This window comes from Calonectris borealis, chromosome 1 (assembly GCF_964195595.1).
Source record: "Calonectris borealis chromosome 1, bCalBor7.hap1.2, whole genome shotgun sequence".
NCBI lineage: Eukaryota > Metazoa > Chordata > Aves > Procellariiformes > Procellariidae > Calonectris > Calonectris borealis.
The window spans coordinates 38,243,162-38,262,322 of record NC_134312.1 but is presented as its reverse complement, the minus strand read 5'-3'; the positions used below and the strand labels follow the sequence as shown (position 1 = coordinate 38,262,322).

Sequence of the window (19,161 nt, the reverse complement as noted above, 5' to 3'; positions counted from 1 at the left end):
CTCCCATTCCCCACAAACAATAGTTACAAGGTGTGCAGTGTGATCAGCTTATTCTTTTGGACATATCCTTATAGATTTCTTCATTCTATTCCTTCCAATTTTTATAAAACACATTTCATTTTTGCTTTAAGTTTTGCGGTAAAATCTTCAAAGCAGTGACTTTCTTTTTTATCATGTTATGAGTTGGAACATTTTTAATTACAGCTTTTAAGTGCACAGAGACCCACTGCAATAGGACCTTTTATCGAAAGGTATAGTACAAAGTAATAAAGTACAATGGGACTACATATAGCTTAATCCTAATGCAAATGATTCATGCAAGTTTCATTCATGAACTGAACAAATAAAGCTCTTAGGAAATTATTACTCTAATTATTATTCTTCAGATTATAAATTAAATATACTAAACAAAGTCTCTTACAATGCTACTCGCCTGCAGTGCTAATTTATTCAGAAAGAAAAAAGAAAAGAAACCTCCAAGGACAGAACTGAACATAAATCCCAGTGGTTCAGTCTCAGGGCAAAAAGGAAGGTGAGTGTTGACAGGCATCACAAGAAAAATTTGATGCAGCTGCTGACGCCAGCTGAAAAAAGTTTCCAGCTGAACTAACATCTGCTCAACTTGTCAGAGCTCACACCTCCCACTGAAGTCAGTGAGAAAACTCACTTCTCTGTGAGCATTGTACACTCTTTGGAATGCAAAGGAGGAGTTTAGATGAACTAACCATCTCTTGTGTTTTGTCTTATGTGGTGAGTTTCCAAGGCCATAAAGGACTATAATAGAAACTTGGCTAGAATGTGCTTAAAAGCAAAGAATTTCAGGACAATTTGTTTGCAGGCCTTAACAGAAAAGAACTGTGTAACACTGAATCATTCTCTTAGTAACACTGAATTCTTTTCTTGGGTATAGCCAATGGGCTCAGATCCTTAAGTCTCCTTAAGTGAAAATGAGGGAATTAACAACCCCAGCTTCAGCTACCCAACTAAATTAGCTAGTGACCCTCAAGTCTCTCTGTATGTCTTTCCACAGAGTATTTACCAGCTTCCTCAGAGGTCTATGTTCTGGAAAGTCCAACCAACCTTTTAGTGTAGCATGAAGACATTATACACAGACAATGCAAACAACTGGAGACATTTCCTGCAGCCAGGGTCAATTAATTATCATGCCCATTCTAATACGATGTCAGAAGCACATGTTTTTGGGGAAGCCATAGAGGCATTTTGTGCAGCTTTTTCAAAGCAGAATCATTCTCCTGAAAGACTGCATCTTGTTTAGAATTGAGAACACGCTCTTCTGAACGATATGTTACCCACATTGCTCATACTGAAAAGAAAAATCAGATAAAAGTGATCACTTACTCTCCTAACTTTGCCCAGATAGCCAAAGCTACTCTTAGTATAATTTCAGAGCCTTCAAAGAATACTGAATCCCAGATCTTCAGAACTGTATGGTTAGGCAGGCAAGTGGCAAAGAGGGTCAGAAACCACTGCATTGTGAAGACATTTGTAAGTGGGGGTTCGTAGCCTCCTGAAAAAAAAAAAACAAACCTTAAAGTAATTGTAATTTACTATTATTTTACAAGGAGTACAAACTGCATACTGAAATCCACCAGACATTTTAGTGCCTCTGTTATTGCTCAAAACGTAATTAGCCTACAGCTGTCCAAAGATAAGCTGAGAAAAAGAGCGATGGAAAAATGACACACTTAGGCACCTTTCATTCTGCTGCACTGCAAAAAGCTTTAAGCAGCAGCATTGTTTTTGAACTGTAAACCTTGGAAAACACCAACACACTTTTGTTTTTTCTTATATCAGAAAGATTGCTTTTCCTTCCCCAAAGCCGAATGAGCTAAAAGCTTTTCTTAAAAAAAAAGAAAAACCACCCACCACCACCAAAAAAAAAAACCAATCCCCACCAAAAACCCCCCCAAACCACTGCATTTCTTCAGAAACTAATGGCATAAGAAGTCTCTATCTACATGAAGGTGACTGTCTCTGTAAAGTCTTATCTATTGTTTTAATATCCTGATGCACTGCCAGCTTAGCATAAACGACTGTAACACACTCAGTTTTCCTTTTGGCTTATTAAGTTTCAAACAAGATTTAGTATTTCAGCCTGAAACTCCGAAGTTTTACTTTCTTGTTATGCTCAGAGAACACTTTGTGCATCCTAGTATCAACTGATGCACTGAAGGCCATGACCAAAGAGGCTGCTGCCTGTGAAAACACTTCCAAACAGCAAATACTTCCTTGATACCCTTTCTTTGTTTTTACACAGTTTGGGCACAGTCACAGTTTATTTACATAGAACATAGTAGCAGATCTTTTCTAAGATGAAACTTAGGGTGCACTTAGCTTCCAGACTGAAAAAAACCCAACCAACCAACACCAAAAAACCCACCCTCCCCAAAACACTCCCAAATAAAAGGGCTGTATCTTGTTTAAAAAAAGAGAAAGTCTGGAGGGAATGCTATACCAGAAAATTAAAAAAAAAAAAAAAATCACAGTGCAAAGCCAGTTTTCAGGCAGCAACCCAAGAAGTACTTGAGAGTTTTACACCTGTATATTGCTAAGCATCCAGGTGAAGAAATACTAACCAGCCACCATTGGCTCTCACATTGTAACTCTTCCCAGAACAGCTACGTAAGCTAGCGACTACAAGGAACAATGGTAGGAGAGGTATCTTGGGCTAAGGCAAGAAATAACATTTTCAAGGTAGCCCTTGTACTAAGCTGTCCGTCACAGCGTTGTCACTCCATATATTTCATATCCTTGTCAACACGACTCTGTTTGCAGTTAGTGGTGGGACCTTTATTTTTTCTTGAGAGCGCCACCTATTTATGTTAAGGTTATCAGTAATGGAAACCATCATCTTTCACCTTAACAATTTAAAATATATATTCTAAGCAATAAACTCATGTAAACACTTAAAAGATTGTATTTTTAGACCAGTGCTCAGATGAACCAATAGCAAAAAGGAATTTAACAGCATTTTCTGTTGAACCTACCTCCACTTTCTCTGTTAGCAGCTCTTTGCAGGGTGTCTAAGTGCTGGGAGAGTTCAGGAAGCTTCATTCGTAAAAGATCTCGGAAAACAGCCATATCCACAGAGAGAGCACGGAGATTATTGACAAAATAGCTATCAGGAAGCACCTTATCAATTAGGTAAATCATTATCTGTGGGGAAAATGAAATATAATCATGTAGAATTTACAGAGCCAGTTATTTTCTAGGAATAACACAAAAAAATATAGAATTTTAAAGTTCTCTGTTCACTACAGAATGGCTTGGAGCCAGTGGCAACACATGCCTCTGGTATCTCCATTTATACGAGGAGAAAACATTATCCTTTTAAGCATCCACAGGTACTCTAGGTATTCACAAGCAAGCAAGGTGCAAAGCTTCTTGAAGCTGTCCAGAATTTATGAACCATTAATGACCGAAATCAATGTCACAGTAAGCTATGCCCAAATTGGAAGCATTACTCAAACCAAAGGCAATTTTTGGCACTTCTGATGCTGTATGTGTTTATGAGATTCTCCACATTGTTGTAAAGTTCCACTGTCCCTTCTCTGGTTGTTAACTGTCACAGCTAGAAGACTGATCGTCCAAATCATCTTTTTTCCCCTCTCCAAAATGCAAGATACTGTTCTTTAAAAAACATTCTCCACACATTTTACTGTGATGTGTTACCGTGTGCTGCACTTCATCTTGTCACTTTAAAAAGTGCTAAATTAAGCAGCATGAGACATTTTAAACAGACATCTGTTTCAAGTGAGATAGCTCAACTACATGGGTGGTAATGTATTAACTGGATATTGTCAAACTTTTGAGAATGAACAAATGCAACAAAGAAATATGCAGAAGTTGATGTATATCATCAGCCCAACAGAAGATGCTGACCTTCACTTCAGGATTTTTTACAATCTCTATGATTGTAAAAATAGATTGCCACTCTATGAACTGTATCCAGTTGACTGCCTGCATGCAGTCATCCCATCTCTTTCAACTCTCCATTACCCCTTTGTTAAAATTTCAAATGAGCATGCTTATCATCTGTTTCATACAGCCTCTAATGCTTGAGAGGAGCATGGCATCTTCATACACAGGAGACAATCCTCCTTCCAATCCCTCTCTTTTCATAAGATGGCCACAAAAATAGCTTGGCAGACACTGGACTTCCAAGAGCACCACCTTACACAGTCTTACTGCTTCCTTTTCTCTCCCAGCTGCTTGTGACCACATACCACCACTTGTCCTTGCAAGATTTTTTCAGGCAATAAGAGTCTTCTGTTCCATGTAGATCAGTAGTTGATACAGACAAATCAACAGGTTTTACACACTTTTGATGTTTGTTTTTTTTTTTGTTAAGTTTTAAGGATTGAAAGGAAATAGGTGATCAAAACACAGTACACAAGTAAGCTGGAGTCTCACATTTTGTCAGACGCATTCCCTAGCCTTTGGTGAATACTAGGACACCTCATTGTCTTCTAAAAATATGCTTCATTTTGTTCAGAAATATTTCAACCAATGGAAGAATAATTTAATATAACAACATTAACTTACAACTATGCTATTTGTGTTTTCATTAATTTCTCATGACGTAAGCCATAAATCCCTACCTTAAAGAAACCATTTTATAAAGGCTTTTGCTCCCTTCCCACTGTGTGGTGGGAGTAAAATCAAGAAATCTCACATATATGAGAGCATAGGAAAGAACAGAAATCTTTTTGCAACACTGAAGTCCATTCTATTTCACTGGCCTGTCAATTGTTTTGAGAATGCTTTTTGAAAAAAGCAGCTTCACACATTTACCAGTTTGCAATAGATACTTTCTTCATGATATCTCTCTCTACACATTTCTTTTTATTATTTGACTTTGTAATATTTCCCCACAACAATGCGCAGGAAAAAATGTTCTTTAAGTTTCAGTATCTATGAGACTTCTATGCATACCCTGATAGCTTCTATACACGCAAGCTGTGATTTTCTTGCTTACCGTAATTTCAGCAGGCTAACTTTGAGGTGTCTTAAGGGTTTTAACTTAAACATGCTTACCTTAACTAGTGAAGACTCAAGCATCCCTGGCTGGGCATTCACTGAAGCTACCATGTTGGCTCCTGTGCTGTTAAAGCCCCATGATGTCCGTAGTTCCAGCTGTTTCCCAGCCTCTGGGAGATACTTCCCAGACACAGAGCTTTTGTTTATAATGTCCTTCCCAGAAAGGGGACCTGACTGGCGAGCCCTGAGAATCCCCTTGCTCCCTTAACTCCTAGACTCTGCAATAATCCAAACATATCTTCCCCATAGCTCCAATCCTGAGGGCAGCTTTACAGCCAACAGCCTCTGCAGCTGTTCCGAAGTCACTCATCACTTGCTTTAGACGGCACAGTGACTACAACAACAAAACACATACTAACCCCCAATTCCTTTCTTTTTTTCTCCTGTTCCTTTTTTCTTTTCCCCTCTTCCCTTTTCCCTCCCTCTTCTGGGGAAACTCTAACCCTGCAAAGCCCACGCACTAAGCTTAGAAAAGAAATTACTTTATTTTCCATTCTTATTTTTGCCAGGTAAGACCCATTTTGGTGCCAACGGCCTTCAGTGCTTTACCTCCCCTGGGCAGTCTGGCACCATTCCATTGTCTCCTTAGCACAAGGAGCCTGACACTGGTCACAGTAAAAGACAATCCAATAATATAAGGATGCACACAGTTCTTAAAATCAATTTGGACTTCGTAAACCTTGGGCAACTATATTTCCTATATTATGATAATTTGTTTTAGGAGCTTCTGGACAGTATAAGATCACAATAAAATGTGACAAATTATAGTTTAAAAGACTGAGGAAATTTTTAGCAAGAATTATTGAAAGGAAATTTTACTCTCTGATATAAAGTAGGTGTATTACGGCATTTTCTTCCTATTGCAGGCACCCCTCTAGAATATTAAATACCAGCTAGCTGGACTCTATTACCACAAGCTTTATATTTTAGGAGTTCTGAGTGAATTTAAATATTTACCATATTTAAATCATTGTCTAAGGCAAAACAAAGAGCTCAGTATCTCAAGAGTCACAGTCATCTTTTACTAATTTGACCCCAACTCACACATATGAGCAAGTTTACTTAAGGAAATTTGCACATGATCTTGGCAAACCTTGAACCACATCCTGTAGTAAACTGTATTTCCATTTTCTGACATATTATAAATTTCATGAAGCTTTCTTCTAATTAGAATAGTAAAGGTCTAAAAAACATTGTATGACTAATATAGACCAGAAAGTAACTTCCAAGTAATTTACTTTCATTTTAAATATTTATCTTGTGTTTTCCTAGAATTTGCTTTAAAATGCAGCAGCTTTATTAACTGCCTCGCATGCTACTGCCACACAAGAGGTTGATAATGGAATCTGAAGGTTTCAGCTACCTATGGTGTTTGGAAGCAGATTTGGGATTATGCGATAAGATATTCTAAAGTCAGTAGCAGTGTTCCCATTTATTTTTATTATAGCCAAGCCCTCATTTGTTTCTGTTTGAAAAAAATTTTAACAGTGATAACATTCAAACTGTTCATTTTAGCTCAGACAGGATAACAAACAATCCACAGATATAAATTGGTTAACTCCTTTGAGTCCTGCTCCTTTAGGCTGTCTACAAAATTCACGCACTGGTTTATTCTAAAGTTCACTAACTAAAAGCAATCTTCAACCCTGAAAAAAAAAATATTTTACTCACTTTCAGGGCATCCCCTTCATTGCCCTCCATTACTTCCAGAATAAGTGCAGCTAGTATGTTAAATCCTTGACAATAGCCAACAGATTTATTCCACCTAGCATAAGCCAGCAAAACGCGTTTTAATACCACTCGATCTTGCTCTGCCTCCTGGCCACAGTAAGAACTGCAACCAGTTCGGTGAAGGTCCTTTAAAGGAGAAACAAACAAAAAAAAAAAGACAAGAACAGACAGAAAAGATGTGCATTTTCCTTCCCCCTTTAGTTCTCCCACCTGTCCCAGTTTTCCTTCCACTTCCACCCTCCCAGTACATACTCCCACAGTTGATGACAATGTTTCTTTTTTAATCTGTAAACCTTTATCTTACTGAAGAGAAATAGGTTCAGCAAGCTCTTAAGTAAAAAAGTTACCTAAAAGATGTTCTTATGAAGTTGTCACAGAAGATATTAACAGATATCTAGGTTTCAAAGAGGCAAGACATAGCAGCTGCTTAATTGAACAAAAAAGAGCAACTGTGTTTATTGAAGTGTAAAAGAACTACTAGGCAACTAAGTTTTCAAAACATAAAAAAACAGAAACAATGTCCTTGAGATTTAAGCTATTTATAAGTGAAAGACAAAACATGTACTACAATGTTTAATATTTCATCAGTAATATCTATAAGCTTACATTAAAGTACAGATGACAATTGTAATAATCAGGAACACAAAGTATTTTGCTCCGTGTACTCTAATTGTGTTCTATAGTCACCTTAATTTCTCCTAAATAGAGTAATACCTCCTAAATAGGTAAATAGACTAATATCTAAGTCACCACAGCAATACAAATCTATTAAGCTTTTCCTTAAAACTGCTTTAAATATTACATGTTAATTAGCTGAGAAATATACATAGACAAATGTGTTTCACTCCTGTAAAATAACTGAAAAATGCTCAGTTACTGCATTATAAAACATACTTTTTAATCCCAGCAAACATTTGTGTTTATTTATAGAGAAGAGGGGAAAAAACCCACTTATGTTCCTTTGTCTCCATTAAACTCTAGTATTTCTTTTAAAATAAGAAGTAGAATTTGAGAGGGGGAAAAAAAAAAATCAGTAATAGCAATTTTTTTCCCTAGCTAACACTAACCAGACCAGTGCAGAAGAAGGACCAAAGAAGCTGAAGAATAATTTTGGTGGGCCAAAGGGAATTAAGGTGTAATTTTTGCCAAAGCAGTTGCAGAGAACAAAATAAATCCAAATTCTATATATTAAAAAAAATATTCACTTTTCATTAAAAAAATTAAAGTAAAATAACAAATTATCTGGCTACCTTTACTATCTGGATGCCCATAGAGTCATCATCAGGATTACTTCTTTCATTGAATGTGAAACGCATGGTTTTATCCCAGTCAATGGCTATACTGTGTAAGTACTGATCAGCTAGGGTCAGCCAAACCTAGAAATACACAAAGCAAGTCAACAAAATGAATTATTTCTCAGATAAAATATTAACAGTTTTCATATATACCGTTAGATGAACCTCGTCAGCTTTACCCATATGTGATCTGCTGTTAGATTTGAAATAGTAGAAGAGGACTATATCTAAAAAAATTTTTGCACAGTTGAAGTAATACCTTGCTCCCTAAAACAGAAAGAAGGAAACAGCATTAAGTGTCCAGATCTGTGAACTGCTTACAAAGATGCAAGTCCATTGTCAGAAACTGAAACCACAGGGGTCCTCCAATATGGAAGCACACTCTCCTGCAAGAGAGGGTTCAGCCCTTGTCAGTTCAGCCCTTCTAACCTCGTAACTAGCAAGGAGTTTTATAAAAAGGTAACACTGCTGCAGGCTTTCCTCAAACGCAACCATGGATGCATCTCCTGGAAACCCCAAAAAAAGAAATCTAGTGGTGCTTCTCTTTACCAGAGGTCTTTTCTGATCAACTTTGCAGAAGAAACAGCATCTAGTATTAACCATTTGGGATTGATCTGAAAGTATCCCTACGATCAGAGTAACTTACTCTTACAAGAGGGCTTCCTAAACTGTTGGTGCTACAGGGAGTTCTGAAAACAAACATTTTGACTATTTTTAAAGCCTAACAGTTACCAGAACAGATTTATGCACGTGTATCTAAGACAAAGGCTGGACCTTTATTAAACATTTGAAAAGTTCCTGAACCATGAAAGACACATGACAAATCACACAATGACAACAAGTAACAATAAAGGATTTTTCTCTTCAGGAAACTGAAAGAAATCATGAAAGCAAATTGGTCGAGTTTTATATCAGCCCTTAACTTACTCAAGTGAGAAAAGCAATTCAGACACTTCCCACAGATTTAAACACTTAGATAGTTGCATGATGAAGGAATTTATAGACAGCTCCCAGAATCTCATGTTTTTTGCATTTAAATGTCCCTTCTCACACTTTTGCAATGCCACCCATGCAGAGGAATGCCGCTGTTCTGCCTCCAGCAGCCTTTGGCACTGCTGACACTACTGATGTTGTTTGACTGGATTCTTTATCTCTGCCAGCCCCAGAAATCAAATGTCACATGTCACAGTAATAATGCAGATGTCACCCTACTCCTTCTGCTGCCAGCAAAGGAGGCAATCAGCATGCTGCCAACACAAAATGCTTCCTTTATTTTGGTATCAATCTTAAAATCATTGGGAAACCAGGGAATGGCAGTGAAAAGACCACATCCCTTTTCTTAACGCTACTTCTTTGGTTAGCATTGTGTGGTCATGTGTGAGCAAACACAGAGATATGAAGAATGAGAAGGAAAAGACAGAGATCCGAGTTGGACGATGTGGCAGAGCATACCCTCAGCAAGTCTGCTGATGACACAAAACAGGGAGGAGTGGCTGATAAGCCCAAGGGCACCTTGACAGGCTGGAGAAATGGGCTGACAAGAACCTCATGAAGTTCAACAAGAAGTGCAAAGTCCTGCACCTGGGGAGGAACAACCCCGGCACGAGTGTATGCTGGGGACCACCCAGTTGGAAAGCACCTTTGCAGAGAAGAAGCTGGGGGTCCTGGCGGACACCAAGTTGACCACAAGGCAGCAATGTGCTCTTGTGGCAAAGAAGGCCAACAGCCTCCTGCACTGCATCAGGCAGAACACATCAGCAGGTTGAAGGAGGTGATCCTGCCACTCTGCTCAGCACTGGTGAGACACACCTGGAGTGCTGCGTCCAGTCCTGGGCTCTCCAGGACAAGAGAGACATGGACATACCAGAGAGAGTCCAGCAAGGGGCCACTAGGAGGATTAAGGGACTGAAGCATCTCTCCTATGAGGAAAGGCTGAGGGAGCTGGGATGGTTCAGCCTGGAGAAGAGAAGGGAATCTTACCAATGTATATAAATATCTGAAGGGAGGGTACAAAGAAGACAGAGCCAGGTTCTTCTCAATGGTGCCCAGTGACAGGACCAGAAACAATGGGCACAAACTGAAACACAGGAGGTTCCGTCCGAACATCAGGAAACACTTTTTTACTGTGAGGGCAACAGAGCACTGACACAGATTGCCCAGAGGGGTTGTGGAGTCTCCTTCCTTGGAGATATTCAAAAGCCATCTGGACATAATCCTGGGCAAGCAGCTGCAAGTGGCTCTGCTTGGGCAGGGGGGTTGGACAAGATGACCTCCAGAGGTCCCTTCCAATCTCAACCATTCTGTGATTCTATGACCTCTGCCACTGATGTACCACAGAAAAGTGTCTGAGAGACTTACTGGAGTGTGGAAAAAGAACATTTTAGGAAAGAAAAAAGGCTATTGGATATAATGATTCACTGGAGTTGTAGATTAAAACTAAAATCATAGTGGTGTGAGGAAAACAATGCTACTATAAGTCTTCTGTTTCCTTCCCCCCTGATTTGTAAAGAGGAACAGTTTGGTTTGGAAAGACAGCAAAAGAAAACAGGAAAAGGAAATTAATCTGATGCATCAATATATGGATCTACATATATTTTATAAAGCTTTAAAGATATTCTTTTTATTAAAATTGCATTTTTAAAGCTGAGATCGTGTGACTCAGTTTTATAGAAAAAACAAATAGACATGCCTTTTTTTAGTCTAGGGCACTTCAAACATTGTTGAAGAAAGCAATAAAGTAAGTTTAGCAAAATCCCACTGGACCCTTTCCTACAACACTAACTCAGTGCAATTTCCCATTAATGGTGCACTCTACCATTCTACATCACTCCTGACTCTGAACTTCCCTAATTTAGGCTATCTGCCTTTCCCCCATCAAATGTTTCTATGAGCATTCTTGTCAGCACTGAACTTCCCTAATTTAGGCAATCTTTTCCCCGCCAAATGTTTCTATGAGCATTCTTGTCAGCACTAGCATCTATCAACTTCACCTTCATAAGTATGACAGCCTACACCTTTCAGTTGATCTTCAGCTGCGGGGGCAGCTTCACCCATGCAATTCCTTGAGACTGACAGAATGAAGCAATAACATCTGCACCAGAATAAGTTACCTAAGCCTCAAGCAGAAAGAGCCCAACTATTGAAAACACCATCTTTACCTGTCTCCTCAGTCTCTCCAGCTGCCCTGAGAGGTTATCGCTGAAGAATGTAAACTAGGAAAAACCCCCAGTACAATTGAAACTTAAAACTTCTAATTATTTGTTAAAAAACACTGATAATATTGATGTCATTCACCTCTCCTGAGAAACCCACAGTCAGTCAATACGTCCCACAAAGCATACAGGTCTACCTACCTTTCTCCGCCATTCTTTCGGTATGCCTGTTGGCAATCTGGCCACTGCTTTAAGTGCATCATGCCACTAAAAGCAAAAACATCCAAAAATGTATAAAATCCACCATTAGTTTAATGCAACAGTATAGCAACATTTACAACACTGCAGACATGCACATTCATTTCATTTTACTGCACACATTTCAGAGTTTAATTGCTTAATCCACTCATAGGGAAAATATAGGTTAATTGCCTAATGATATAACAAAAATATAATATTCTAGGACACAAAGACTTATGAGATATCTGAGTAAACAATGAAAGCCTATTGCATTTTCCAAATACTAATGGAACAGCCTTTGATGCAATTGCAAATAATATGCTGACATTATGATGACAGATGCACTTTTGAACTAGGGCAAGTACCTTGATTGAAGAGAACCCAGTCCTTCATAAACTCAAGAGAAAAATGAATCATATTACCTGCTGAAAACCATTTTGACCTAAAGATGGTTCAAGAGTGAATTTCAATTTTGTATCAACCCCTAGAAACAAAAAGGAAAAAAAAAATCAAGGTCATTATTTTCATTTAACTCAGAAGGAAAAAAAACCACCCACAATTGAAATAAGAACACAAGATTTCAGCTACATGTTTCAACAACTACATTTCAACCTGTTTCTGTGAATTCTCATCTTCACAGTGGATTCAAGGCACATATTAAGAAGTACATGGACAAAATGTTTTAAAAATGCAGTTAATACCCTCTTTACTCTAATGATGCAGTTTGGCATAACTCATTTCACTAAAAATCATGTAGTTCACTATTCTACAAACTATATTTGTACACTGCAAACTATCATATGCATCCACAAAAAAAAATAAGTACAAACAGTTTCTTTCCATCTATTTCGACTTCTTGACATTAAATCATGCAAAACTCATTTCTAAGTTTGGGGTTCTAAAATTACTATATTGCTCAGAATATCAAGTTTTTTATAATTCCTCAGAACATAAAGCACATTTGGTCAGCATTCTCATTTAAGCTTAGATTTTATTTTGGCCATATGAGCAAGTTATTTTAATTGATATAAAGCACACCTGCTAATAGTCTATAAAATACAGTATTACATAAAATACTAGGATCTCAAGGTTGGCCTGCACTGGATCCCGATTGTGGCACTGGAGTATGCCATAACACGAAGAATGGTAACACTTTTAATTTGCTTTATATCCCACATTTTGAATGTACAATTCTTCGGTCCTTCAAATGCCGCTGTCCGGGGCTCAGGTGCTGAACACTGCGTCGCATCCCCTCCCTCAAGTCTTCCGGCATAAAGAATAAAACCTTTCTTTATTTTTCCTCCATAATTTAATATGATGTATTGCTCCATATTTAAAATTATGTTATGCATAGCTTCTTGTCTTTCTAGAATATATCAAGCCAAACATTTTTTAATATATATTTTAACAGCCATATATATTAAAAAAACCAGATTTTAATCCTGCAAGGTTTTAAGTATATAAAATCCATGCTAATCAACTTGGCAGTAATACTCAGTGCTTTGGAGGACTAAGCCTACGAGTCTGACAGAAACCCAAACTGTAGTGGCATTTGCTAGCTATGGAATGTAAAATGCCTTCCAGCATTTGCATACTGAAGTGGTGGTAAGTAATTTAAAAGCCTTAGTGCCTGATTAAATATATATTTAAAGACAAAGCCTTCTCCTTCAAGGCTTCCCCCCCCCCCCCCTTTGGGGGGGGGGGAGAGGGAAGCAAAAGAAAAAAATTCACACAAAAACCAGTATTCTTTAGAATTTTAGCATTTTAGAATTGCATCACTGAAACCTGGAGATTGGTGCTTTCATTTCCCTGTTTCAGATTTAAAAGACATGCTTGTCAGATCTAGAAAAAGAAAAGCTTCAAACCATAATAGAAGTGTCTTGAAAAACATTAAAGGATTTACAGTTATTCCTGGAAGTAACTGTTTATTAGTATTCTTCCCCATAACTCCACGGCACTCAGCAGGGACTCCTAATAGATAATTTTCTTCATAATAATTCAAAGCAATGTAACAATGCCAGTAACCTACTAAGATGAAATTGTATCACGTTTGCTGTAAACGTGAAAAAGTGAGTCTCATTCCCAAGCAGTCTAGTGGTAAGTACTGGAAAACTCTAATACATACAAAAAGATATCATGACCAAGAACTCCTTTTGCTAAGGTAACGGTTGTTGACATGTTGTCTAACACTGCCTTGTAGCAAAGAAGCAATAGCCTTCCAAAAATAATCATGTATTCATTTCCAACTCAGCAGCCAAAAATTAATCACTTCACAGTTTTCTAAGACTTAAAGATCCCAGAAACAACTTCTCTCTTTGTCTTACAAGCTCTCTAAGAAAGATGCAAGCAGAGACAGCCAAGTCTGCAAAAGATCAAGCGCAATAAGATATAACATCAGAGTATGGCAAAATGTATTTATCATTTACATGAACATCATGACCAGAGAGCCCATACAGGGGCCCAGATAGCTGTCTCTCTTGATTAAATGAGACTGAAATGAGACCCTTGAACCTCCACCTACAAAAGTTTATTAAATCATGGCAGACAATTAAGACAGGTGTGAAAATTACTAGAAATAAGAATAACATCACGCGGTAACACCAGACTACATGGCGTGCTCTCTTCAGTATGGCGAGGAACCTCTCGGTCAGGCCATGCACTGTAACCTTTTGTAGAAGCCATGGAGTCTGTGTCCCCTTATTTGTTCCCAGTTAGAAATATTCCCAAAAATCAAATTATGTGATGGTTTTGTGACAGGGGAGGGGAAGAGCCATGGGGAGTGAGCCACAGACCGTACAGGAATAGTTTCTCATTCCTATCCATTTTAAAGAATTTACATTTCCTAAAACCAAAAAATTACAACCTTGTTCAATAAAAATACAGCAAGCAAGCAAAAAAAAAAAAAAGCTGCAACACAAACAGTTCAGACAGAGCAAGGAAAGGCTATACCCACCCGGGAACTTTCTGGGGCATCTGCAGGAAGGCAACCAGCAAGCTGGGAGCAGCATCTCATTGCCTGTTACTTAATTCTGGCACAAGAACCATCTTGCTATGTGCAGTTTCTGCACTCCTCACTGAATTTGTCCTTGGACTTTAGAGCTTCAAGGAAATTAATGCCTATCTCTGTTTCAACATCTCTTGGGTTTCCCAAACCTTCCTACCTCCTTTGTTCTCCTTTTCCTAACAAATCTCCCACCCCTGCATGTACTACTTTTTTTTCTTTTTTGCTCTCAGTCCTGTCATTTTCACCCTGTCCACTTTAGCCTGGATCATCACCAGCCTTTCCCCAGGGCCTTCTTCCACATACAGTCTCTTCTCCCTTACATTTCCATCGTCTGCTACATCTTACCAGCAACTCCCTTTAATTCTGCATTCAGTTGCCTTTTCCCCACAAACTAACTTATATTCCCCGACAGCTTCTTCCCCCCTCAGTACCCCACACCCATCCAACACTACCACAGTCCTTCTGCACACATTTTCACTGGATTTTCCCCTTTTTGTCAATCCGCCATCTCTGGGCCACATACCTCTCCATTACGTAAACACATGCTCTTTGCAGAAAAGACCCCTTGAGGCCTTATGGGAACTGTTCTTCCCAGCTTCTCTGCACGGACAGCCTTGCAGAAATGCACCATATACGCAGCAATAGTTCCTACTCTCAGGGACGGTAAGCGCTGTCAGTACAACAGCCCTTTTACATCAAGCCAGCCAGGCTATAGTATCATTTGGCATATTAAGTATCACCTCCAGTTCATACACTTCCAACTGATGCTTCATACCTAAAAAGCATATTAACTCATGTAAGCACGAATGTGTTGGGAACACGTATGAATTATTAGCTCCACAAATACAAGCACACACAAAGGTACATATGTTTGGCACCACCCAAATTTCTGAAGGGTAGAGGAATGCCAAAATAAGGCCTGTTCAACGCCCTTGCAACCAGGTCACCAGAAACCACTGCAGAAAAGCTCTTTAAAAAAGAAAAGGAAAAAAAAAAGAAAGATAAAACCCCACAAAACCCAGTCCCGTTAGCTTTTCCATGTAAAACACATGACTCCTGACAACAAAAGGCTATAAGAAGGAAGACTATACCCCTAGGATTCCCAAACCCTAGCAGTCTTCCACTGCATGACCAAAACGTAGCACAGGACCACATAAAGAGCCACAAGACGGGAGAAAAATGTTGTGGTCAGCCAAGTACCTGGGTGAAGGAATCAAATCCCCTCACCTCAGCAACAATAAACAAAAGGATGGGGCAAAGTCTGGGATTTTTTCAGAAATACTAACCCAGAAAAAGCGTAGGAAGATGATCCGTTCTGATGCATGTATGTGAGCTATAAAGCCATAGCTTCAAACTTACAAAGCACATCACTGCAGGTTCTTGGCTGTACTTAAAAGCAGCTGTTGAAACCTCTCCCATGGAAAGCCAATAAATATTTTATTAAAAACAAATGAGGAAAAAGGCCTAAAGCAGCTTTGTATGCAGTGGGAGTCCAAACTTGGGGAAAAAATTGGCAACGTAAACTACCACCTTATTGTCACTTCTTGCTTCAGGAAGATTCTTAGCCTTGCCTTGTAATTTATCTCTAAAAGTAGGTTTTCATCTGCAAAATGAGAAATAAAAATAACATTCTGAGTAACTCTGCATGAAATCACTTTTGTTAGGAGCCAGAGCTCACTGAGATGTATCAAAGCACATCTAAAATCTGCAGTCTACAGATACTTCTCAATACAGACAGCTGATACAGACACTAAGAAAATTTGAAGGAAACTTCATTCAGCTTATTTTTTAACGGCTCATTAGGTGCCTTGTCTCCATCACTCTATGAAAGCATGCATCCTGAATGACGTTATCGTATTTACTTACATATGAACAATATGGAAACCCCAACCCAGTGGGATTTCCTAGCTTTAAGACTATGGCATTCGTGGTTACGCCTCCGATCATCTCCCCTGCTCTTTGTGGACATAATCTGAGACCTTATTAATAATAGCATCCGAAACTCACCTCAAACACAGAAGCAGTCAGCATTGTGTGCTTGAGGCATACACAGCTTGTACAATGGGAAACTGAATCTTACATATCTCTATGCATTGCTCTACGCTTCAGTAGACCTCAGGCTTGCATGTTTCGTAAATGCCCAGGATTAGGAAACAGATAACAACGTTTTAGCTACAAGTGACAGCTCTAACATTGTAAACTGAATTTAGATTTCCAAGACTTCATAAAAAACAGAATGATCCAAAATTTTGATGGCAGGCAACTATAATCTAGCATTCAGTAATGATCACTCATCAGTGCTTCTGCTCCAGGGAGGTGGACTCTCAGCAAACACACGTTGTTGGCTGACCACCTGGTCCTTAAAATATTTTGGTACCGAAGCAGGATCCAGAAAAAATAGCCGCAGAGCCTTAGGAAAGGCATGGTTGCGAATCCGGACAACACCCTACTGCAGACAAAGGCTGGGCGGGAGGAGGGGTCTCCGGCAAGTCAAGAGTTGGCAGATTTAGCGGGAAAGGTCTGGTGAGGCTGAGGGGAGACCGCAGGGCCCCGGCGGCTCGGCCATGCGGGGGGCGATGGGGAGAGACTGGCGGAAAGCAGCGGCGCCGCGGCCCGCGGGGAGAGGCGAGGGGAGGGGACAGCAGGGACCGGGCACAGCCAAAGGGCACAAAAGCGCGGCGAGGCGGCGACGCCGGGCGGGAGGAGCGGGGAAAGGAGACGGGAGAGCTAAAGAGCAGCGCCGGCACCCGCCGGGTGGGGAGATTAGGAGTAGCCCCCCGGGGAAGGGCGCAGCGCACTGCCTCCCCGCAGGGCCCGCGGACGCCTCCGGCCTCCCGCCGGGGGCCGGCCTGGCTCCCCCGCCGGGGCTGCCTCGCACCCGCCGCCGGTGCCTCCGCCCGCTCCCCAGCCTGGGGCGACCTCGCAGGCCCCGCTGCCCCCGCCCCGAGGCCGGCCCAGCCCGAGCGGGACCCCCGCCACGCTCCGTACACCCCACCGCGCCTCAGGCCGCGACCACGGCGCCTCACGCAGGCCGAGGCTGCCCGCGCCGCAGCGGCGGCCGACAAGGCGCGGCCATTTGTCTCGAGCCGGTGACGGCCACCGCCGCCCTCGGGGCGCAGCTCCCCCCCCCCGCCGCGCCTACCCGCGGCCCTCATCGCCCTCCGGCCACGTCTTCCTCGTCGAGCCGCCCCTGCGGGGACGCGGCGGCCCGGGCCCCCGCCGCCCCCCCCCGCCCGCTAAGCCGCTTACGGGATTGCAGCTGCCGCCTCGCCGCCCGGCCGGGGAGAGCGGGTTACCTGGCTCCAAGGTGCAGAGCAGGCGCGGCGCCGTCCGGGAGATGCAGCTGCGCTTCTTGAGGACGTTGCTGAGGATGGTGCCTACGCCGCCGCCCGAGCTCTGCCGCTTCAGGCATCGCCCCCCGCGCCGCAGCGAGCCCGTCAGCCTGTCCTGCCGCATGGCAGCCCCGGCCCGCCGCCCCGCCGGGCGCTCGCTGCCAGCGGTCCCAGAAAGCTCGCCCTAGGGCGGCGGGGCGGGGGGCATGGCGGGGCGGTGGGGCGACGGGCCCCGGCCGGGCTGCGCGGCAGCGGCTCTCCTGGCTAGCGGGGATCTGCAGTGCACAGACAGCGAAGTCGAGGTGCGAGAGAGAAGAGGGAGGACAAGGAGAGAAGAAAGAAAAAGGAGAAGGGAAAAAAAGAAAAAAAAAAAAAAGAGTTGCTCCCGCCCACAATCCTAGCATCACTGCCTGAATAAACCAGCAGCCTCTCCTCCTCCTCCTCCAGCACCACCTGGGATGCAGCAGGCGAAGGGGAGCAGCAGCAGCTCCGGTTAGAAATAAAGGGAGCCCAGGCGGCAGTGGTGGGGCTCAATGGTGGCAAAGGGCTCCAGGACAGCTGCACATAGATCACCCAGCACGTGCAATACTGACACGTCTCACTTGACGCCTGTTAACAGGGGGCAATATTGAAATTTCTGCTGAGAATGAAATGAACTAAACATCCAGCAAAGAGACTTCTCATGTGAGATTCTGGCCTACAGCTGGATATGTGTAGATAGTTGTGCTGCCCCTTTCAAAAATCTGCTCTGGGAAGGAGTCCCACAAGTGCTACCAGACCATGGAGCAAGGGGAGAGCGATGGATGTAACAGCATCTCAATGCCAGGGTGGTCTGGGGTCAGGTCCTGCGGCCAGGGCTGCTCAGGGACAGCCCCAGCAGCAGCAAGAGCAAGCAGGCTGCACAGTTTCTGTGTTTCTGACTCTCCAGCACAGAGACTTTGAACACCGTCAACTGAAATAACAGCCTTTCCTGTGAATCTAAACTGCAACTGCACTTATTACTAATGACGTGCCATGCACTAAATAGTTAAAAGAAGCTATTCAACAGCATTTTATTAGATGCATTTTAGTGTTATTTGACCTAACAGCATCTTAAAAGGGTTTGATACAGAATTTCAAACTAGTGGTTTGATTGACAAGAAGGAAAAGTATTTGAAATAATGATAGCTTTTACGATCTAAACCTCAGCAGTTCTGTGGAAGGAGACCAGATTTATCACACTACATTAGTTGGGCTCAAAGACCAAGCTACCAGAAGTCTGAGTCTACCTGCCAACATCTGCAGCTTCGAAACAACAATTTGCTCCTTTATTAAAAAGATGTTTTTCTCATTCACATTACAAAAAT

At 41.5% G+C, this 19,161-nt stretch overlaps 1 protein-coding gene across 4 annotated transcripts in view; it reads right to left on the bottom strand.

Annotated features, from left to right (window-relative positions):
- Positions 1 to 19,161, bottom strand: part of TBC1D30 (TBC1 domain family member 30) — a 57,342-nt gene that overhangs the window by 13,792 nt on the left and 24,389 nt on the right. For 2 of the 4 annotated variants that reach the window (XM_075149052.1, XM_075149063.1), the window contains exons 3-8: positions 11,902 to 11,963; positions 11,441 to 11,506; positions 8,043 to 8,168; positions 6,733 to 6,918; positions 3,009 to 3,177; positions 1,360 to 1,528 (exon numbers count right to left, since the gene is read on the bottom strand). In XM_075149052.1, the coding sequence (XP_075005153.1) occupies positions 1,360 to 1,528; positions 3,009 to 3,177; positions 6,733 to 6,918; positions 8,043 to 8,168; positions 11,441 to 11,506; positions 11,902 to 11,963 (778 nt within the window). Of the gene's footprint in view, positions 1 to 1,359; positions 1,529 to 3,008; positions 3,178 to 6,732; positions 6,919 to 8,042; positions 8,169 to 11,440; positions 11,507 to 11,901; positions 11,964 to 17,779; positions 18,298 to 19,161 lie in introns of those variants that run through there. The other 2 variants (XM_075149074.1, XM_075149043.1) reach the window with 2 other exon arrangements.